Source organism: Platichthys flesus, chromosome 4 (assembly GCF_949316205.1).
Source record: "Platichthys flesus chromosome 4, fPlaFle2.1, whole genome shotgun sequence".
Lineage (NCBI taxonomy): Eukaryota > Metazoa > Chordata > Actinopteri > Pleuronectiformes > Pleuronectidae > Platichthys > Platichthys flesus.
The window spans coordinates 25,558,721-25,582,831 of record NC_084948.1 but is presented as its reverse complement, the minus strand read 5'-3'; the positions used below and the strand labels follow the sequence as shown (position 1 = coordinate 25,582,831).

General features: G+C 46.1%; 1 protein-coding gene across 7 annotated transcripts in view; it reads right to left on the bottom strand.

Moving 5' to 3' along the window:
• aplp2 (amyloid beta (A4) precursor-like protein 2) overlaps positions 1-24,111 on the bottom strand; it is a 51,900-nt gene that overhangs the window by 11,435 nt on the left and 16,354 nt on the right. For 6 of the 7 annotated variants that reach the window (XM_062385552.1, XM_062385549.1, XM_062385547.1 and 3 more), the window contains exons 2-11: positions 14,790-14,963; positions 13,624-13,753; positions 8,560-8,672; positions 6,578-6,810; positions 6,120-6,325; positions 5,531-5,698; positions 3,623-3,756; positions 3,261-3,335; positions 2,759-2,917; positions 1,813-1,941 (exon numbers count right to left, since the gene is read on the bottom strand). In XM_062385552.1, the coding sequence (XP_062241536.1) occupies positions 1,813-1,941; positions 2,759-2,917; positions 3,261-3,335; positions 3,623-3,756; positions 5,531-5,698; positions 6,120-6,325; positions 6,578-6,810; positions 8,560-8,672; positions 13,624-13,753; positions 14,790-14,963 (1,521 nt within the window). The remainder of the gene's footprint in view (positions 1-1,812; positions 1,942-2,758; positions 2,918-3,260; positions 3,336-3,622; positions 3,757-5,530; positions 5,699-6,119; positions 6,326-6,577; positions 6,811-8,559; positions 8,673-13,623; positions 13,754-14,789; positions 14,964-24,111) is intronic. The other variant, XM_062385554.1, reaches the window with a different exon arrangement.

The following is a 24,111-nucleotide window of genomic DNA, read 5'->3' as shown; positions in this document are numbered from 1 at the left end:
TGTGTGTCACCCCATCTCTCTCTTTCTCTCTTTTTCACACTTAATCTGGCCTATCAGATAAAGACAGAACATATACTAAACGTCAATCCATTACAAATCTGTGAACAGACAGAAGACTGTTCTCTGCTCTGAATGTATAACGTTCAAAGGAGGCCAGTTGCTCGTGTTCACAAATTCAAACCCGTCACAGAAACGGCAGAAACTTCCTCCTGGTAGAGAGGAGATGTGTTTCCCGATGAAGCGAGACTCGCTCACAGCCAGTCGACCCACAGGCATGAGACAAGTTGCTGCATGTAATATTCAAATCAGAAGCAGAAGCTCTGAACCGACTCGACAGGATCGACTGCCTGTCAGTCCCAATGATCACCGCTGCTTCACAGTGTGGGTATGACACACACAGACACACACACACACACACACACACACACGCACACACACTTTTGATCCAATAGGTTGTCAAAGTTCTCTCGTCGGTTCCACGGTGTGGAGCAGCGACGTGACGCTGAGCGAGGAGAAACATTTCCACATCTCTGTTGCCAAAGTGTTTGGCAGAATATGAAGAGCGACTGGCCACTGACCGCTCCTGGCAGGTAACTAGTGTTTATTTCCCACCGTGATGGTTGACTCTTTGAATCCTCGGACACATGGCTGCAGTGCACCGGAGCCAGAGACAGATGGCAGTAATGCACCTTTCCCCATTGAGAGGCGAGCTGCAGCCTCTCTGGCACCTTCCTGTGCACAATAGACAAACAACCCTGCAAAGATATATACGTCCCACGGCTGGAATCTAGATCTCCCTGCATCGAGCAGCCTCAACTTAACAGGTGAAGCTTTTTTACGAAAACAACCTCGATCCCAGAAAGTCCCAATTATATTAAGAACAAAACATCAGAGGACGGTTTTGCCAAATCCACAAGCTGCACTGAACTGAACCGACAGATTTGCTGTTGCTGCAGGATTCAGTGAAGAGACGAGCTGGGACTCAACACAATAACACAGTGAAAGCAACACAACACAGATTCTCTCCTCATGGCTCCGCACGGGGGCTCACCAGCTCCCTAATCACCACAATTCATCTAAACAGCAACCCCCCCGGTCGCCGTCACCCTCCTCTACCTCCTCTTCCTCCTCTACCTCCTCCCTGTGTTGTTGTGATGGTTGAGAACAACTATAAATGGTGTCAAAGGGCACTGACACACACGGGCGGGTACATCTAACGCAGGAGCTTCTTGCAGCCAAATCCCGTGCAGCAGCTCAGAGTCCAGCATTACACAAGACCTGCGCAATTTTAATCTTCGGGGCTGAGGCTTAAGTGAATGAAACGCCCTCCCTCCCTTCCCCTCTCCCCCTCCCTCTGACAAGCCTCCTCTCTCCTCCTGGGCTTCAACTCAGAGAAACACACACTCTCTCTCTCTCTCTCTCCACCTCCTACGCACTTAGAAAACAGGACCGGAGAGGCTGAGACATCATTATCCTCCCCCTGTCAGAGCAGGAGCAGGAGGAGTGTGAGATCTTGGAGTGGCTCAGCATGAGGTTTCAGATTCGATGGCTCTCATACAGAAGCTCTTTATTGTCATAACTAGGCTGGGAAGGATGAAAAAATGAAGTGCACAGACCCGAAGGACGACACAGTTGGTTCACGATTAACTGTGCAAATCTAAGAGAAGGCTTTCCAGCCAAAATGAAAAAGTATTTGCTGGTTCCAGTTTCTCTAATGGGAGGATTTGATGCTTTATGCTTTCTTACATCTCTGTTAAATGAGCACGAGTCGTGGATTGATTGTCTATTGGTTGATTGGTTGATAACACTGACCTGTGACTTCATCTGAGCGGCCTTCTCAGGATCCACAGCCAGGACGTGCTGGTAGTGCCGGATCGTGTGCTGACGGTCTTTGTTCTCCGCACGGACGTAGCGTCTCAGGGCCTGCAGGATGCGGTGGGGCTAAGGGGGGGGGGGGGGGGGGGGGGGGGCATGATTAATAGTGTCGCATGGCAGCTTCACAACCAATCATGTGATACAGACTCATAGTATGATTATATTTAGTGATGTCTGCAGCAGAATACATGTCGTGCCCTGCGTGCTGCCGCTCTACTCAGACGCCAACCATCGCCTCAACGCTCTGGAAATGTTCCTATTGTTGAGAACCGTCCTGACGCTTTCATTACTAAAGTCGAGAGGTAACACAGAAGTGATGTCAGCCTCGTCATCTTCTACAGCACCTCATGAAATACAGTCATACTACAGAAGATGCAATCAACAATTAAGAGCTGGAGATATAACAGAGGCAACATAGATTCAAAATAAATGTATGAAAGTTATCCCCTCTGGGTAGCAAGTCCAAAACTAGGACTTTGAGTCAGGACCAACACTTTGCTTCAGAGAAGCAAACGGTGATCAGGCTATAGGATCGGAAGATAATTGTTAAAAAGGAATTATATCAAAGAGAAACAGGTCCCAGGGGGATACTCTCTGAGGGTTCACATGTGATTGACTTTGTGCCCATGCAGGATTGTGGTTTGTATGTTTTTCTGGCTGCAGTTATCACCTCCTGGTGAACTGCGAGCTGGCAGAGGGTCTTTTTACAGGATATGAGATTAGCCACAGGCTCTAAGTAGTGTGAGGCCGAGCGAGGTGTGACAGACACGTGTGAGTGTGTGTTAATGTGTCTGCACAGGGACTGAGGAGAGAGGGAGAGCACAACAGACAGACGGAGGGAGGTGAGGAGAGGATAAAAGATGCACCGCCGCGTGGTGTTTACCCTGGGGGGGTCGGCCTGCAGCGCGGCCAGGTAGTTCTCCAGGGCCAGCCGGCGCCGGTCATTCAGCATGGCCTCCACCCGGGCGAGGTGAGTCTCCACCAGCTGCTGCTTCTCACTGGCTGCCTCCTCCTCCAGGGACTCCACCATGGCTTGGAAGTGCTGCAAACAAAATCAAACGCACATATAAATATGTACATGCACTTTAAAACAGTGTGAGACAACAGTTCCTTCAGCGCCTCCTTAACCAAACACAGGAGAACAGGTCTCGATTTCAGTGCTGTCGCCTCGAAGGCTCGTCAGGGGACTTGGGGACTCATTTAGAGGTCTCCCCATTCAGGCTTTGCCCTAATTTAGCCTCAGAGCGATAAAGATAGAGCAGCCGGGGGAAGAGAGATATTTAATGTAGGGAGTGAGGGATCCAGTGTCTGGAAGCCGGCACATCTCACACCCAAACATCGGGACAAAGGAGGGGGACTCCCAGGGGGACGGATCAGTGTCTCACCTGGATCAGTGTCTGTCTCTCAGCCTTGGGCAGGTTCTTAGCCTGGCGATCAGCCTCTTCCCATTCCTTTCGTACCTGGAGTGTGTGAGACAGAGAGAGGGAGACAAAATGAAGCGAGATGCAAAGAGGCTTGAGAGCCCTTAATGAAAAGTGAACAGTTTCTTTGCTTTTTGTGAATGAGCATTGATTTGTAGTTTCTGGATCAAAAGCCTTTTGCTGTAGGTTTCGGTGAAATGTCTTTGTTCCAGAAACTAAACACAGTCCTCTTTGATTTTCTGGATTTGATGCTCATGTCATCAGGAGTTTTACTTATTGCCTCTTCAATCAGGTAAGTAGCGTCCTGCTTCGACCTGCCCACTCACCCTCTCCATGCGATTGCGGTGCCTAATCTCCAGCTGCTCCTTGGCCCTCTGGAAGCGACTGTGCTCCTTGTCATCGGCCGGCGTCTCAAAGTAGATGTCCACATCATCGGTGGGCTGAGGAGTCGGGGGCACGGCTGTGGATTCAGAGGCAGACGGTGAGTGTGCGCGGCTGCAAACTGACAACCCGGCGGACTGACAAGCAGAGAAAGAGACAGACGGGCTCATCCAGTCCACTCACCACAGTTAGGCGGAGAGACGGAGACACACAGACAGACAACAGGGCACAGAGAGAGGAGCAGTAGAAAGTGGAATGCAGATTGAAGTTAGACAAAGATCCTCACAGAAGCACTCCTCTCATTGCGTTCTTCCAACCTCCTGAACTCTGATGAATTTAAGGGAATCTGACAGTCTTTCCTTTTGAATTCTTCTCATCTTCCCGTCGGCTTTCTGCTGACAGGCCGCGTTTCCAACACTAATGGAAATATCTCCGTGTTTGACGGCTGGGTCATCTGAGGCGGGGCCACGGGGCTCAGTTCTGGCTTCCTTGCTTTACAGTCACGCAGGACTCGCTCCCTGCGTCAATGAAACTCCCAAAAACAACAATGCTCCCGGCTGGCGAACCCCCCCCCCCCCCCCCTTCAAAAACAGGACGGCAGCACGGGCGGATCAACTGATAAAGATTTATATATATCCTCCTCTAAACGTTACTGCTTCAACCCTGAAAATAATTTCATTTTTTTAAGTAAAATCAAAAGTAAAATTTAATTGGTTATGGTCATGAACTGAGTTTGAACTGATGGAAGAGCGGTGCTTGTTGACATGTGCTGGGGGGGGGGGGGGGGGGTTCTAGAAAACGCATTGGCAGTGCTGTGTGAGCAGACAGACACACAGACAGGCTGGTGACAGACACACACACACACAGGCTGGAAGTGGTAAACACTGACGGGCAAACAAAGCTGACAGAAAACTCTGTGTGATGTTAGCATGCATATTAATGAACAACAGGAGGAAAGCAAAGGAAACGGAAAATTATTCATATTGGATTTCTATCAAGTAACTTCAAATTTACATGTGTGTCATAAATGGAGAAAAGAATGAATTTAAAAATAGATTCAATATAATTTTTTAATATTTTACACTTTCGAATATTTTGTCAGTGGACAAATTGGTTGGTACCAAAGAAATTCCTGAATCAGAATTTTCTCTAGGTTTCAACAGTGTCCAATAATTTTTTTCAAGTATTTTTTTTACTTTAGAGTTAAACCATAATATAAGTTTAAATTATTTCAATATGATAGTTGATATATACGATACAGGTCCAATCCAGTGGAACATTAATTCAAACTAATGCTCAATAATGAGCAATCAATTTGATCAATTGTTTTAGACAATTATTTATATTTGATTTTATTTTATTTGGACATGGACATGACAATGTCATTGGACGAACCAGATGCATTGTTTACAGTGTATTAGCATAAATGCTACTTTACAACACCTGTCCACTATCATATATTTGGATTGTAATCTGTAACTGTCATTGTTACTGGATATAAATGTGTTCTTCATATTTGGCTCTAGGTAATTTTGATTTATAATTAAGATGTAACTTCAGATGTAGGTTAAACGATTAATGAGGAAAATAATCGACAAGTTACAATAATAAAAATAATCAATAACAGCATTTCAGTGGGATAATAAAATAATAGAAAATTATGAGCTCAGTGGTGAATGTAGTGGTGATGGTGAAATCATATGATCTGTTCATGAGTCAGCAACAGACCAAACCTTTGTTATCTACCTATCGTCTACTAGAGTTTTCAGGGTCGGCAGGAAAGAGACAAACAGAGAGAGGGGGGGGGGGGGGGGGGGGTGTTGTCAGACCAGCCTCGGTCACGTGAGACTTACTCAGGCGCTTGCACACGGCCATGCAGTATTCCTCTGAGTCGAAATTGTTGCGGTTGCCGGCGCAGCCCCCGTATATGAAGCGCACACACTTCCCCTGGCTCATGTCGAAGTGCCAGCGGGGCATGGAGGCACGGCAGGGGCCGGTCTCACCCTCCAGGGTGCACACCGCTGCCAGGGGACAGCTCGTTAGATCATCTGGCCACTAGGGGCAGCACTTAAATTCCACTCTAACACCACTACGTCTACGATCAGGATAAAACATGTGGGAGCAACTGCTTTGGGAATGTGATGAGCTACAAACAAGGCAGCAAGACTTGTCCTTGCCCCCTGATATAGAAGACCAGTACATCAAAGTGTCTGCTGCGAGATGAGGAGGAGGGTAAATGTTAATGCACACACTCATCTTATTACAGTCTGCCTGAGATGTGAAGGTAAGTGACTGTAGTTTAAGAGTTGAAAGGGTTTGATTATATTTAAGTGGTAGGCAAAGTGCCAATAAGGAAGGGGTGACGGGGGTGAGGGCAGGGGGAGAGAGAGAGAGAGAGAGGGGGGGATGGTATACTATAATTTTAAACAGCTCATTACAAACCTTTCACTTCCTGCAGAGTCTTGTCCTCATCTTGGCTCTCGGACATTTTGCTTTTCCTCTCGTCCTCTTCTTCCTTCTCAACTTCTTCGTCCTCGTAGACATAGTGGTACTCCTCTTCATCTTCCTCCGCATCCTCATCCTCGTCCTCCTCCTCCTCGTCCAGCGGCTCCTCCCTCTGTGTGGGATGCTCGTCGGGTGCCGTCTCACTGAGGAGGAGAGGAGGAGAGGAGGTGGGGAGTAATGAGTGAAGGGGTGGACGCCAGGAAGAGGAATGATTTATCAACCGAGGCAGAGCAGCTGCCATAGGTCAATGTCACAGTGCTGTATTTCATCCAGAAGGCTGGTTCTACCTGCCCTTCGCAAGAGAGCCGATATTAAACTTGCAATATCTCAAAGACACGCCACCACCATGACCACAACCCCACACGGACCCTTCCCCCTCTTTCACAGCTGCCCACCTGTCCTCTACGGCATCCTCCTCTTCCAGGTCGGCCTCTGTGATCACGTCGACCTCCTCATCCTCTACCTCCTCCTCTTCGTCGTCGTCCTCCTGCGAGGGCAGGGAAGCCGGGGCGGACTCCACCATGCGAGAGGAGGGGCAGCACACGTACTCGGTGCCGTGGAACTTGTCGATGCCACAGGGCAGCAGCATGCCGTAGCTGTGCAGCATCATGGTGCTCTTGGCACAGGCCTGGCGGGGACAGAGGGAGAGGTACAGGTGAAATCTATTGAACACAGCGACAGGGCTTCACTGCTCTGAGGCATCGACATGAGTTCTATTTATTCATCAACAGATCATGGAGGCGGGTGGAGGAGCATGTGAAGTTAAATCAATTCAGTTTCATCCTTTATAGGAATAGTGCCCTAGATGTTTCAAACCAATACTTTCTCCATTATGTATTACTTCAGGAATCAACAAGTTGTGGTGTTTTCTTCCTCAAGGAAACACTGTTTACATCAGAATGAAAATGTCATAATGGATTTGACCAAATGTTCACCTTTGTGCCCTGATTAACCAGGTGACCAAGCTACCAGGTGAGCTATCAATGCCCCACAAAATCACTCTCCCTCCCCCCATGTCCATGTTTGATTGTTAGTTTGCAGGATTAGGCAAAAACCTCGATATGGATGTGTGCAAAGGAGCTTGTTTACTTTCTTCAGCATTGTGAGATATGAGGTGTTTTTAGACGTTTTTCACTCATTTCAAATATTTACAGGACGAAGCAGAGGGATGTGCTCTCAATGTTGTTGTTTTTTTTTTTACAGTTTTTAACTTTATGACTTATGGTGCAGCGCCGTCCGCTCGCTGTGACCCGACATGTGAACAGATCTGTCCGGCGGCCGAACACAGACACACTGATTTTTATAGCTCGTTCTTGTGTCACATGCTGACTGGAGTGATTAATGGGTCACACTTCCAAAAAAGTCTGGCAGTCCTTTTAACTGACGTGCTATTTTTCAACACCGCTGCAGCTTCGGTCTAAATCACTGCCGCTGAGAAACTCAGCAGGAGGAGATGAGATTAGTGGCCCTGTCGCTTAGGGACGTCACAGAGGCAGTTGGTTAAGAACAGATATTGTTTATGAATCTTCTTCACACCGGGAAGATTTATTAGTTCTCAGAACTTAGACTTTTTGGTCAACTGTAGGTCAAACATGCGTTTTGTACCATCTTCAGGCTGTAGATGCATTTGTAATAAATGTTGGGGAAGAGTAAAGCCCCTTTTAAACAGGCTTTTGTTTGCAATGGGAATGGATTCAATCGACATTCACTCCTGTGTCGAAAGACTCACAGGATTTAAATCAGCTCAGATCAGCAGTAATGGAAGCGTGACACCCGCCTGAACTCGCTAATTTGGCAAGACAACGAGGTGAGAGAGCGCCTCAGTTGACGGCGGGTGCGCGACATGGAACATGGCTCACCGGGGGAGAGAAATTGAAAGGCAAACACTCCTACTGGCCACGGGAAATGAGTCACGCGCCTTTTTTAGTGGGTTTAAAATGGACAGATTTTGTTGTAAAAAGAGGTGTAAGACTCAGGAAGAGGCTTGACAGGCTCAATGAGCTGCTGCTCTCACTGTCATGGTGAGAGTGGCCCCCAGGGGCCGGCTCTGTTGCTGCCCGGGGGAATTAGTAGCATTACAGGCACAACACTAATCTGATTAGGAGCTGAAATGTGAGTGTTCCCAGTCGGCCTGTGATCAGAGGCCCTGGGAGACTCACAGAGACAGGTGGAAAGATGTCAGGGAGGGAAGAGGAGAGAGCAGAGGGTGAACGTGTGAAGAAGGGGAGAAGGGAATCAGAATTTTGTTATTTCATTTTCCTATAGTTAAGCTGATGATGTAGACCCCCCCCCCACCCAGGAGTATTATTTTCCCATTGCTCTGCTATCTCTGAGATGCAGCCTCCCACTCTTTCCTATGAAGTCCTTCCTGCCTCACCTCTTTGGCCACGCCGTGCCACTGCTGGTGGCTGATGCACATGTCCATCCGCTCCTTGTGGAAGAACTTGCACTTCTCTGGAACCAGAAGCACGTCACTCACGAACTCGCCCACTGTAAAAGCAAATCACACGGACCAATATGCCTGTTAGTCACACACAAACACACACACAAATCCCCCCCGTGCCTGATCGCTGCTCTACAACCCTGCCTGGGTCCAAAACAATAAATCACCTACTGGGACTTAAAGAATGAATAGCAGATGAGATAAATGGAAAAAAGGGCCTGATTCAATAATTCATAAGTCCCTGGTCTTTTCAATTTCACTGTAATTTCACTACAGTATCTGACACCTGGACGTGCACCTGAATTCATCCATTCTCTGCAGCCGTGTCTGTCAATCAGCTGTCAAAACAGTACAGGAGGAAAATCAGGTTTCATACACGTGGCCCAGACTTCTCCTGTGAGTCAGTGATATCATTTGCTTTATGAATTCAATTTGATATGTTTTATTCATGGAGAGTAGCTGACGAGGTGCCAGATCGGCAGAAATAAAAAGATTTGAAAGGCATCTTGAATTTGTCTGAATAGATTTGTGTTGAAAACCAATGCGTGTGTAAGCATATGGTGCTGGAGTCAAAAGACAGATTAGAAAGGACAGCGACTGCTGACGGGCTGGAAGTGTGACGAGGTTCATCAGGTAGAATCACCGCCGTCACAAAGAGAGTCAGGCGGACCAAGCAAAGGAAGGGAGGAAGGAAGGGGGGGGGGGGGGGTGTTAGAAAGGTTTAGGGCAAAGTCCAGGCTCAGATCAGCTCGGCTGAGGAATGAGCGGATTGGAAACACACAAATGAGGGGCTGGAGGTTTCAGCACAACGCTGAGATCTGTCCTGTATCAGTGGTTCCACCGTGACCCCGGCCTGAGGGAGCGCTGCCGGAGGACTTCACGTGAGCCGGGCGGAGGACAAGGCAGTGTTTTGGAAAATGAGAGGGTGGGAGAGGAAGAGGAGAGAGCTGGAAATAGCAAAGGATTCAGCAGCTGCTTCTCATCTCCGCCCAGGAGACACAGTGACACCCCCCCCCACAAACTCGCCTTAACCCTCCACACTGTTCACCCCCCCCCTCCTGTTTTTTAGTTACTCAGGAGGAGAGTAACAATATTTTTTTACTCAAGTACTGTACTAAGATCAATACATTTTTAAGAGGTAACATTTGACTTTTTATTCCATTTAGGCGACAGCTATATTCACATTGCAGATTGAGATCATAGCTGATATTGGGGCGAGAGGCAGAGCGAGTTTTACTCAAACAACCATTCACACTCACAATCTGCATGTCTTTGTATTGTAGGAGGAAGCTGGAATACCCAGAGAAAATACACACAGACCGTCTTTCTATCATAAAATAACTCTGAAAGTTGTCATATGCATAAGGGAAAGTTTTTATATGGTAGTGGAATGTTTCAATAATAATCCTGTACTTTTACATGAGTCAAATTTGGAATAGATGACCTCAACTGACCTTGTCACAGAATCCTCTCACATTGTTTTGCTGCTGTTGCATCTGGATACGTAAAAGGATCTGAGTACGACTTCTCTCCCTTTAACTTCCCCTTCAATTAACGTCACAGGGTGAAACCGAGGGAGAGGAAATGAGAGCTCGGCTCCATTTCTGTCTCACCGGAAGCAAACTGATTCATTCACTGACACTCTCCCTCTTCATTTCATCTCTCTCTCTCTCTCTCTCTGTCTCATTGACGCTCTCTCACGGGCGGCTCCGGTTGTGAGGTGGTTTCAAAGCGGACGTTGAACACAGTCGCACTGCGGAGGGTGATGGATGGTGGTGTTTGGAGGCCAGCTGTTTGTGCTCTGCGTGTTTCTCTCTGAGTGTGTGTGTGTGTGTGTGTGTGTGTGTGTGTGTGTGTGTGTGTGTGAGAGAGCTTATACTCGTCTTTCTCTCTGACCCCTCCTCAACCTCCTCTTTTCACCCACCTTTCCTTTAACCTCCCTTCTATCACTGACACACTCCAGCAACCACACCCGGCTGCACTAGGAGAACCTGGTGGTATCATGTGGTACACAATGAACCGGAGACACCTTCAGTACAGAGAGCTGGTGGATTCAATTAAACTGAGATCTGCTGGTGGACAACACGGCTGTTGTGTTTCGAGGGCTTTCCAGAGGAAGCGGGCTGTAAGGACATTTAGCGCAATCACAATGAGATCTTAAAAAAAATGCAAATAACAGAAGTTAAGTGCACTTGATGGTTCAATCTGTTAAATATTTGACCACTTAACCATTGAGTTTTTGAGCCACTGACGAATATCAAAGATCTTTAAAAGCATCATGAAATATTAATAAAACACAAATGAACTTCGATGCAGTTATTATCTAGTGTTTGCTTTTGGCAATCAGTCAAAGCTTGATATCAGGTTCCAGTGCGCTGCTTTGATTTGTGCTTATTCAAGTGGGAGAAACCTGATCCGCCAACATGAAGGGATAACATGCAACAGACGTGACTACAACCAGGAGGTAGCTGTCGGTGGAGGTTACATACTGGAAAGAATGTTTACATTATACTCCAATCCTTAACCATCCTTGTATTACAGGCCTAGAAAGCTTGACCTGTCACGTAATTTCAATTTGTGATTCACAAATAATCATGAAGTAGAAACGTTTCAGTCCTGAAGGAGGACAAACGGCCCGAGATGTGGTCACTTATCAACTTATTCACACTCAGAGGACTCGGCCCCTGAGATGATATCAGCAGCTGTCACCGTGCGCCCTGCCCTCTGTTGAATCAACAGGCTCAGTCAACAGGAACAGAGAAGTGTGCGTCAGCGCCGTGAAAGTCACTTATTAAGTTCTTACTTCTTACTTCCTTGAAAATAGAGATGGACAGGAGCACGAGTTCAAGATGAGAGTGGATATATATACTCTGCTGATATATATATACGTTAAATAGTAATTCAACAATGGTTCCTAAGATGTAGTTCTCAAATCCTGATGTCCAATGTAATTGAGGCTTGATATTTTAGAATTTAACCATAAACATTATGACTTATAATAAATAGAAAGCACAAATACAACCATATAAAAATATATAACTTTTATTATATTCTAAAGATAAAATAGAAGATGTTCATATTGATATGTCTGTGAAATTCTCATATCGGCCACCTATCAATAAAAAAAGTTATAAATCAGTTGTTTACCCAGAAAACACTTTGCTCACAGGCTCTTTTCGAACAACAGCCCCGTACTGTTCCCACCATTCCAGACATAATAATAATAAAAAAAAAAATCCTCTGCTGTTCGACAAAGAGATCATGCTGCAGGGATTAGAGTGCCATGGAATGAAAATCATTTGCGGAGCCATTGTTTGGGGATAGGAAACACGCACAAGGTCTGCAGCTCTGTGTCTGAGCCATGTGAAGATGGGACACAGCAAACCCCGACTCTCTCAATCTCCAGCTTCTTTCCCTGCCTTTGCATTATTCATATGAACCATTAACTTGACATGGCTGCTGCTCGGCTCCTTTTAATCATATCCTTCAAGCTATAGCTCACCTCCCTTTGCTCTATTTCCTTTTTCTTTTGATTCTGCTGTAATTAATGTAGGGTGATGAATATAAGGTACAAATAATGAATCATTTAGCGGCTCTCATCCCTGCCGGATGGGCCTGACAAATTACACACCAGGCTAGGTGAGACGCAGCGCGGTGACAGAGACTTGCCGTGTCTCATGGTGTGTGATCAGAGCCCTCCAATTAAGCCCCCTTACACGCTCCATTACATCATTAGGCTGGAACCCTCGCGATAGCTTCTTCTTTGCCAGCACCTTATGTTTATCCTCCTTGCTCCATCTGTGTCTGGTCCCTCGGCTCAAGTTCACGGACCTTTAACAACTGTGACAAAATCAAGCGATGAAGCCATTTAATCGCTCTAGAAAACGGTAATGGGATTGTTTTAATTTAATGGCAGTCACGGCACTGTTGCTGAGTCATTATTAGAGGTCTCGGGTTGTTGATTGATGCAACACTGTAAAAACATGGGGGGGGGGTGCGAGGGTATCAGGTGTGGCAGGTACACACTCAGACACAGCTTCAGGATGTAAGATGAGAGCACTCTGGGGGGAACTTTGGGAGTCAGAATTCGGGCCTGAGCCTCTCTCATCTGTATTCCTGTCCCAGCCAGCAAGCGGACACTCCAGTTGTGGTGTTTGCTGTCCCATGAATTTCCCAAAAGCCTTCTCTCTGCCTTTGCCAAAAATGCTCTTGAACGGTAGCCCATTTCACAGTCCGGTGCAACTGCTAATGGCTTTTTCATCTCGGAGAGCGGCACAACTCAATCAGCCAGAGGCTTGTGGACAGAGGAAGAGTGCAGGGGAAACGTTTGCCCTACAGAGGAAGATGTTCTCTCTTTTCCTTGCTGGGATAACTGGACAATTGCATCAAGAAGCCGTGCTTATGAAAATCTATTTCTCTGTTATTGCCGCCGTCAGAGGCAGCGGGAGAATTCTGTCTTTTCTGTAAATCAGAGGCTACAGAGGCGCATGGCCGGCAGAGTGTGAGCCTCTGCAGAGTATAACCACGTTGCCACTGCTGATCACAGTCATCCTGCAGGAGACAGAGCAGGTGGAGAGGTGTGCATGACGGCTCGGGCGATGGGAGGAATGGGGGGTAATAAAGCCCCCCCCCAACAATGACCCTGTGTGTCTGTGTGGGTTTATGGCCACTGTCTTAAGGGGGAAATAAGATTGTGCTTTATTGCTCAACAAGCCTCCGCAGCAATAATAGCTTACCCCTTATCTGCTCTCAGAGACATTAGCCCCCGCTTCCAGCCCGGATCTGCTTCATCTGCAGCTGAAGGCCTGGATTAGTCGACTGAATCAAAGTTGAATATTGCTCCATTTCACCTCTGCTTATGGTTAAGATGCCTCCTAATCTCTCTTTCATTATATTAAATGAATTTGGTGTGTGCAATGAGGGAAAAGCTGATGTAAAGGCCCATTTACAGTCTTTTTAAGTGGTTTCCTTAAATAACTTAATAGTGGCGAAGCTTACCTAGGCATTTGTAAGGCACCACAATATGGGCGTGGCCTTTGCACACCTTCTTCTCCTTCTTGCACCAGTTCTCAATACGAATGGGCTGGTTGGCTTCCACCACGTTTGTTATCTGGAGCTCGGGATACATCTGTTGAGAGGAGAAGAAGAAGAAGCAGAAAGTGTGTATCAGATAATGAGAAAATGATTTTCTTTCTCAACATGGCGTGTGTGTTTGTGTGCTGGAGGGAGAAGGTGCGATGAGCGGAGCATCAGAGGGATCCTTTAATCCACCCCTTCTTCTCTCTAGATGCCATCTGCTCGACCGTGAAAGAGCACGCAATTTACTCCTTCCCCAAATGCCATTAAAATGCCATCAATAAATGCATCTGAGGCTTGAAGAGAAGGCTGCTCGAAAAAATCTACAGCGGCGCTTTTCTTCTCGGGCAGCTGCATAATAAACACGACAGTAATACAAGCAGCCTCCTGGGTCTGGAGATACACCGGCAGGAACAAGTAAATAAGAGCGAGGATATCCATGTTGTGGAGAAACATGTCCTTAATTATAAAGACAGCTCGAAAAGAAGGGTCTACGTGTTGAACTGCCACCCGCCCGAGAATAATGTCCATCTTTCAGGAGCAACTCAAAAGACACATTGGAATGAAATCTGACTTTTTCCATCTCGCCAGCCGATTCACCTTTCCCTTTTTTTAACACTTACCCATTAGACAATAAATGCCCACATGCTAAATTTTTGGTTTTTCTATTTTTACATCACTCCAGTTATTTGTATGTCTTGTAAAATAATAGAATTTTTTACACATTTTATCATTTAAGTGATTAAATTAAACCCTGAATCTAATAAAGAAGGATGCAGATATAATGTTATTACCTTCGTCAAGGTAATTATGTTTTCATCCTGTCTGTTTGATGGTTGGTTTGTTAGCATGATGACGCAAAAACTAAGGGACTGAAACCAAAGAACTTGGTGGAGGATGTGATATGGGTCAGGAATTGAACATTTAAATGTAGGTGTGGATTTGGATCAAGGGGCTAATCAAGGAATATCGCTTTCTTTACAAAGAAACGTGGTGCATGGTAAGGGACTGATATTTATTGGCAGTGTGTTACATTTGGTTTGGGTGGATTTGGAGGTAAGAGGTGTGTCTGTGCCGCAGGGACTCACCTCCTGGCAGTACTGCAGCACACCCTCTTTGGTTCCTACGCAGCTCTTGGTTCCGGACGGGTCGGGGTCCCAGCGGCCGGTCTGAATGTTGACGTGCATGTTGAGCCTTCCGCAGAACATCGCCACCTGTGGCTCGGCCACGGCAAAGCCTGTGCCCGCATTGGCTGCCAGTGCCTGCAGACAGAAAAAGAGAGAGACGGGGGGTTAATGCAGTCAATCATTACAAAACCCATAAAAGCCCTAGAGCTCTCTGGCTGACAGACAGTATTTGTTCCACTCACTTCTTTCATAAACACTGTTATGAGCCTGACACAGCCGCCTGGTTCTGAGTCTGAACACACAGGGCAGGTTCTGCTCTCATACTGCAAAGGGTAACTATACAAGACGTGATGGAGAAACACCATCAGTCCTGCCTGTCAACACTTGGCTGCTACCGCAACTCAATGCTGCAGTGCTGAGAGAGCAGGAGGGAGGGTGGGCGGGGGGGGGCTCAGACACGAGACAAATTAAATGCACCTTGGGAATGTCTGGCTGAGTGGACGGTCAAACAAGCAGGGGTTTGATTGGATTTGTGCACAAGGTTTGTTTTTTTGCTCTGATGCCCATCGAGTGACTGGGAGGCTGCACCCAGAGAAGCAGGAGAGAGGAGAAAGAAAACTCGGGTCCGTCATGCCTCACAAACCAGGACATTCCTGAGGGCAGAGCTTTGCTCCTTCAGACCTCCTGGGCCTGGAGTCTCTCCACAAAGGGTGGATCATTTACTCCTCAAGGTAAACATGAAGAGTTGCTGATCCTCTATCCCCTCAGATGTACACAACAACAACAACATATGTAATTTAAAGAAAATGTGTGCTCTGCAGTACCGCAGGATTTATTAAAGATCACTTCTGTGTCTTTCTGTGAGTTTCCCATCTTTGTTTACCTCCCGGCCCTTTGAGAGGCAGAGGAAATGTGCTATCTCTCTCCCCCCATTGTCCTTCCTATCATCATTTACTGAGCCCAGGCAACAGGAAGCGCCAGCACCCAGTCTGCCCCATCCTTCAACCCCCACTCTGCAGAGAGTGGACACCGACTGTCCAAAACTACTGTGTAATCAGCTTTCCTATGATTGCCTTTCAAATGACTCTGTGCCTGGCGAGCATCATTCAACTCATCAGCTCCTCAGAGACAATAAATCACAGCCTGCTAATGCCGGTCTGATGCTCGGGGGGGTCGAGGCACAGGGAACTCTGATGCGTTAGCAAGGCAAAGGTTGCTTAGCATCCAAACCATCCACCAACACACAGCAGGGAGCCTCCAGAGAGGAAGTGGAGCAGAACCCATCCCCTCGTCATTGTCATAATGTCGTCAGGCTGAGTAAACAAGGCTCGAGCCTCATAGAGATGAGTGCTGGACTCAAATGTCTGACTGTTCGCGGGGACCTACGCCCGCTGTGTCCTCTGCGGCACCGAGCCACGGAGAAAAACGGCTGAAGCAGGAGACTTGAGCAGCAGCGTGTCAGACAAAGCTCTTCGTCTGATTGTGTGCAGGCTCGCAGGCTGATAACGGGCGACAAACAGAATAGAGCGAGGACAAAACAAGTGCTGTGTAATCACCAGTTGGCTGTGGTGTGTGATGAGCTGCAGAGCCAGCCAGAGCCGAGTCTGCACGCACACAAACATTAACCGAAATATCGCACCAGGCAAAAACACACACATGCATGCATACATTCAGCCGCACACGCACTGGTGCCCGTGCACACACATATGATACACAATCATCAAACGAAACTCAGAGAAAAGTGGCACACGGGCACATGTTCGTCCACGCAGTGAAGCGAACGCACACTGGACTGTCTTGATTTGATCCTGGAGGCACAACAGCCTCAGATTCCACCTCATTTCCCCTCCCTCCTTCCTTCCTTCTCTCTCTCTCTCTCCATCTCTGTGTTTTTGTCCCGCTCCGCTCCACTCCACCCTCCCTCTCTCTCTCTCTCTCTCTGCACCACCACAGGCTTGTTTGCTCTCCTCCCTCTCATTCCTTTGTCAGATTTGCTCGGGGTGAACGAGAGGAGTGGAGAGGTGGTGGTGGTGGGGGGGGATGAGGGATAAGGAGAGACGCACGTTCGGGAGGAAGAACAGGGAGGCAGTGACAGCCGGACCACAGCGAGACTCTGCGGCTGTGGAAAACAAGCGCTGGAGCTTTTCCCGACACCTCCCTGACTCCTCTGAAGTGGTTCAGTCTCAGTGTGTCTTTAACTCGTCAAGTGTGACAATTGCAGGGGAAGCAGGGAGGAGGTGGCTAAATACCACTGCCTTAAATCTGCAGTCACATGCTCGTTTAGTACTTCAGAGAGAGCCGCTCAGGGCAAGACAAAGCAAAGCGCCATGGAGGCTGTGGAGAGCCTGAGAAATGACTGAGGGCCAGAGGAGGAGCAGCAAGGCAGAAGAAGAATTCCCTCTCATCTGTGGTTCCTTTGTCATCACTCCTGTTACCTGAGCCAGAAGGAGAACTGGTCTCCAGAAGACATGCCCGAGCAGTTAGTTCTGCTGAAGGGGCCGACTTCCTTTAACAAGACAACTTAGCTCTTGAGACATCTTCAGAGTTTCTGTCTGATCTTGAATCAGACAGATAAAGAATTACCTGGCTGTGACTCAGTCCTGGACAGTCATGACTCAGACGTTTATCAAGACTTCACCCACATCTCATTTATTCCATCAGCCGTTTTGAAATTAAATCAGACGAGTGAAAATGAGGTCACTCTTAGGGTTTATTTCAAACATCTAAATGCAAGGTCTGAAACACAGGGAGTTGTAACTCCATGTGGTAACAGGTGGACTAGAGAGTGGAAGACAGTCTGACTGTCTGCGTGGTTGGTAACAACTTTATGGATGATAGTGTGAGTGAGCACACAGCAAATAGCGGCGCACACACAATGCAACAATGGAGCAAAACGGCACAATAGAAATGTCTTGTTATTATGAGAAGTATAGGAGAACTGTGTATGGACAAAGAAGAATATGGTGGACAGCCACAGACTAGATAGTTGATGGAAAACACAGTATGGAGATAAACGTGTGTTTTGGGTGGAACATGGTATAAACCAATCAGAGTAAGAGAGAATTTGCAAACATGCTGTGCACCTGTAGCACATTTTACTATCTTGATAATGTTTCCCTAAAATAACAGTGAACTATTGTACTGACTTCCTCCCTCCCTGATTCCTAAAGATAGCAAAGAGCAAACAATCCGCCTGACCACACCTCGTTTTGAGATGAACAGGCTCCTGGACAATTGCATTTTTTAACAATGTGTTCAGAGTGTCAGCTTGGGACTTGCTGAGATGCTTTCCATTGACGGTAAAAAGCTGAATTCGAATGCGTAGACGTGCAGAACCCTCCGCCGTTAACCGACGTGCACCTTCCAAAAATGTAACTGTGCGTACCTACGGCGTAGCTTCAATGAAGAAAACCATAAATCTGCCCAATGGCCCTGAGACACAGAAAGAAGCCGAGGATGAGAACAAACGGCAGCTAACTGTGGGCCGCACACTGCGTTTTGCCTTTTCACTCTGATTTGATGTGACTGAACTCCTTAAAGGTCACATGAAAGAACCCGACAGTAATTTTGCTTCTGCAGTTTGTCGAGTTTCCACATGAAACAGAGGTTCGGGGGCAGAGCTTCGTGCCAGCACTGACTTCGTTTTAAAGTTCAGAAGTGGGTGAAACAAAGAACGCTAAATCGACAGTGACGGCTGCACTTCAGGATCACTCGTCCTGCAGCTTCTTCGCCTGATCGACTACTAATGCAGATCTCTGTTGATGATACTGATGATCCTGCCTCAGACGACTCGTGGAGCTGTTGGTGATGATTCAGCCTAATGGACCTGGAGGATTTACAAGACATTAAGTGTCGGCTGCGGATTTCCCCAAAGTCTGTAATCACATGTTATTAACTGGGATTTACAGGATGAGTTATAAACAACATTTTGAAAGGCGGAAAGAAAAGAAAGAATTGATCTATTGAGAAGTATTCAGTGTACAATAAGGTCCTAATAACATATCCTTCATGTTTTCAATCCTTCTGTCATGTTAATATATTTAACGAGGGTTTGAAGCTCTAGCTGATAAATTTGCTCTGGTTCCTGAAATGGGATTAGTGCTGGTTTTGGCTTCACTGGAAAACAAATTCCGCCACACCTCACAAATGAAACTCATCCAGCATCGGGCCACTGACTCACCGCGGGATGTTATATCATGAGTACGTGTGAGCACCTGCTTCTGTGTGGAGGAGAGGGAGGAAGGCCGAGGACAAGGGGGAGGGAGTGGAAGTTGGGAGAAAAGGGAGAGGCAGGGAGCTCCGGCAGTAAATAGACCTTCTGCGGCGGGGATTGACTTTACATCGCAGTTTGACATGTTCCCAAATAAGCGCGGACTGTAATGTAATAAAGAATAGCGTGAGGCACTGGCAGGGGTGTTGGGGGGGGCCTGCCACCACAGAAGCTTGTTGTAGGCCGTGTGGGCTGAGCATCAATTCACTGGTTTTCAACGCCCGTCTGTCGCTGCCTCTAGCAGTGAACACAAACATGTTTTATTAGCCTGCTGTGTGCGCCGAGCCAAGTTTCACATAAAACAAGCTCCGGCACGACAGCGCTTGCCGGGAAATAACGCGTTGAACATCCAATCCACACACCAAGCACGCCTTTTTTATTCTCGCAACAGATAAATATACCTTCTTAGTCTGCTGCTCTAATGAGTATCCTACACACAGACACACAAACAGACACACAAACACACACACAAGGAGGTAAATCTGTACTTGTTTCTTTTTGACAACGTTACCAGGCAACACTTAAAGCAGAGGAGCTGCAGACATCTGAATTACACAACTCCATCAATCAGGCTGGGATTCACACTTAATATAGATTTACTTGTTATTCTTCAACACAGTGCGTCAACAGATCATTTGAAATATATTCGTGACTTTCATTTCTTGCTGTGGATGATCGACGGCGAGTGCAAATGAACCCATTCACAGGGAAATGCTGAGTGTTGCTGTAATAACTGCAAATCAAGGAAACTTTGACAAACCAAATTAGAGCTTTACATTTACTGTGATGGACGGTTCAGCTCGGGCAATTTTTCTTGAGTCTGTGCAAACTGTTTTATATAAAAGAAAGAAAATTGTTTCCTTTAGATCTGAAAGAGAGGAATTGTTGATTGTATGTAGACACCAGCAGGTTTAATAGAGAAAGGAAAGAGCAACTAAAGATGTTTTCAGGACATTCAGATCTGGACATTAACCTTTCATATGAACAACGCAGCAGGAGAGTCAGACAAGTTCAAGTCAACAGGAAAACGTCTGTTCTGCAGTGGAAATCATTTTGTGTTCAGCCTTCAGCATCGGTTGTTGTACCAAGAAGCTCTGAAATCCTGTCTTAACAAGTTGACGTCTTCACCAACATCTTCTACGGGCTTGGCAAATGTTTTGCATTCTCACATTCTCTCAGGAGAATGTCCAGAGTTCAGTGTATGTCTGAGAGCAGCATTAGCCCAGTAGCATGGATTAACACAAACAAATACACACATACACACACACACACACACAGACGTGGTATAAATAAATGAGGTTTAAATTGTTTTTACTTATTACGTGACCTTTCAACCAGTATCTGGGCAGGACACAAAGAAGCTAATCCGATCTGAACGTGTGTTTGTGTGTGTGTGTGTGTGGTCTTAGAACAACCAGGGAAGTGTGAACCACAGTGTGTGAGTGTGTGTTTATAAATGTTTGTGCATGTGTGTGGTCTCAGAACAACCCCTAAGGGAAGCCTGAGCAGTAGTGTGTGTGTGTGTGCGTGTTAGTGCGTGTGCTAAGGACACACACCGAGAGGACAGTGGGGGAGAAATGAATAAATGAGGGGCAATAATTTTCATAACAATGTGGTTTACAGTTGCGGTGATGATCCTTCATACAGACACAGAGATGGTAACTTTGGCAAAGCCATAAAAAAAACTGTAAACAAAGCTCCAGACGGTCTAATGAACAGGTTTGCTCGTGGTTCCTGACATTTTCCCGACAAACACGCGGTAAACTGCCTGAGCCGGAGACAGAAGCAGCTCCACTGCAATCAGCTCTGGTGTCAACATAAAAGCGTGCAGGCCTCACGGAGCGGCGTCTAATTCTGGCGGTGGCACGGTGAAGCCATCCTCGGTGTCTGGCCCTTTTAAAAGCAGCTCCGGAACGAGGCACCGGTCGGGACTCGTGGGTTCCCAGAATGCTTAGTGTCCATGTGACTCCGCAGAGAAATGCCCGGCAGTGTTAATCCAGCTAATCCTTCCCTGTGGTGACTTAATGCTTAAATAAGATAGACAGTGGTGAGAAAGCCCGACACGCATGTGCAGGAAAACATGCACAACATGTAGGCCCATCAAACAATTACTGAATTCCATTTCTCATTGCTTGTGATAAAGGTTGTTGATGAGTATATGAGGGAGCAGCGTTCACTGCAATCACGACGCTGTGCTAATAAGTGCAGCAAAGCAATTACAGCATTTTAATTTCTTTATTAGTGTCTATGAGCTTTTATATAAGAGTTTTTAGTAGAACATATGCTTGTTTATTGTTTCCTGAGCTGAATGTCCCCAGAGGGTCATTACAGCAGGAGTTTAAGTCACTGATTAACGAGAACTTTGCTGAGCTGCAGAGATCTCTGTTGGTCCCGAGACGTGAAAAACACCTCTGTGGATTTTTCTTTTCACATTTTCAGCTGTTCAAAAATAAAAGGGTGGTGAAGAGACGACATTTTCATCTACTTTAATGACATCATTACTGTGAGGCAGCCTGCAGGCTAATCTGAGCTCAGTGGGGAACGGACTCTGGTGTTTACTGGTTTTCACATAAAAGAATTTCAGAGAGCAGTTTTTAGTCGGGACATTAAAGCTGCTGCTATCGAGAAAATTAAAGTTTCCACGCAGCTACTTTCCAAACACTGAGAGGGAAATTATTATTCTCAGAGAAATCATAAACATGGAAAACACCTTGAAAAAGTTAATTATCTGTCAAAGATCTCATTATATAAGATACTTAGAACAGCAGATCCTCCTCTCGTTAAATGTGGCTCCAGAGGATATCGACACAAATCATTCGGAAGATAAAGTATAATGGAGATAACACAAGTTATATCACCAAGAACTCAATGTGCCACAGTATCTACTCCCACACCAGTGCACTAATATTACATCAATACAGTTTATCAGCGGGCTTTGCCTGGTCACTCAGTGATCAGGATGAATCTATAGGATCTTTAGAGATAATCTTATTTTATCTTATTCTAGAGGCGTCAGAGATTCCTCAATGCTAAAATCCAAAATCCTAGACGCTTCTTTAATTGTTCTTCAAACTACCGTGGGAAGTCCTGAGCCGGAGCCACCGACACGTCACTACACAAACAGCTCGCCAGCAGCAGATAACGGCCGAGAGGACATTTCAGCCACAAAGGGACAGTGACATTTTCCCTCTGGGCAAACACCTCCACCACCTCCCACCCTGAAAGAGGGCAGACAGTAAAACCAGAATAATAAAAGGGAGGAAGGTGTCATGTTCTTAAGACTCTGAATCGAAAGGGCAACCCATCGCTGCAATGCAAATGAGCTCCTGTGTCTGAATGAAATGGCCTTTTGTCTTTGGCCATTTGAAGTGTCTCCAGACTGTATGGGATCGCTCTATGAGCCACCGCTGTGAAGCCGCAGCGCCAAGAGCTGCCCCCACACTCTGAGGAACAGACCATCCAGTCAGCTCCGGCGTCATTTCCTCGAAACAATGACGTGAAGTTGTGAAATTTACATTTACTCGTAAACTGACTTTTCACTTCCACTTATACAGACTCAGACTCAGAGGCCAGGAGGATAAAGTCCCTAGAAACATGGAGAGAGTCCGACTCTGACATTTGCAAATCTTCTAAAACAATAAAGCGGATGAGTCTGAGTCTGAAAACAGCAAATGAAAGTGACTGTTCAGTGATAAAAAGTCACTTCTTCTAAATTATCATGAAGACATTTAAGAGGTGGGCCAGAAAAGTTCCTGGAAAATACCAGGAGCAAATAACTCAGATGTTTGCGTTTCGTAGCTACAGCCCCTCCAGAAGATTTCAGGGAATGTGCTGGAGTTCAGTGCGTGTCTGGAAGCAGCGTTGTGGAGTTGGAGGAGATTCTCCACAGAGAGCTGTATATAAAGCCTCTGTTCACAAGCGGTCACCTCTGCGTGGCTCATTAAACTCCCATCATTCATACCCAGACGGGAGCAGACAGGACAGTCTGCTGCGTCCCAGTGAGCAGAGCAACACTGTCCCCACACACCCTGCGTCCACCAGGGGAGGCAGCGGTACTGGCCGTACTGGTCTAAGCTCAGCCTGTGCTTGATTGAACTTGTTAATGAGACTGAACTTAGCGGCTCCACAGCGAAAATACCACAGATGCAGCCGTGTCCATTATTTCCTTTCAAGTCTCAAACCAAGGAACAAAATATTCAGGAGGGAAACGGCATCGATGGAGCCGGGAGACTTCAAAGTGATGAAGGATTCGAGGAAGACTCACTGAGGAAATGTCCACCTGTTACTGGAGACATTACTCATCCTCTCTGGCTGAAGGAGAATCAATTGATTGGATTTCAAATGTATTTTTGCTCTCAAATACAAGTTTATCCGACTGGATCTCGTTACCTCACTTGATGAGTTTCCCCTTGAAGAGATCAAACTGGGACCTAATGAGTTGAACGTCACTCTATGACAATAAGTGCCAATATTAAACAAAAGACTATAAATGATTGATTTAAGAGAATAACTTTACAGCACCAGTTGTTAAATTTAGATGGAAGTAGAAAACATATATATAAAAATGGTCAAAGTAGAGTTGACTGGCTAATATGACCATCAGACATAGCAATATAATGTTTAAAATGGTATGAACTTTATTATTTGATGACCGTTTTTATTTGTTTGTATGTTGTGCTACCAAAAATCTTGTTTTTATATTTATCATTATATGAAATATATATTTTCTATTTTACAGAATAAATGATGCAGAAAACATGTTGATTTATGTCCATATGTTACATAAAACACATGATTACTTTATTTCAATTCATTCCTTGTTTAATTTCTATTTAGTTATTTTACTACATTTATTTTAATATATTTCTTATACATATTTCAGCCCATCTATTGTTATTGTTAATGTTCCACTTCCTAATATCATTTAAAATAACAAATGGAAAAGGGTCAATGAAAATCCAGTTGAGTTATGTATTAACTGCAAAGTTAACTGGATCCTGTTCTGTGGTAATT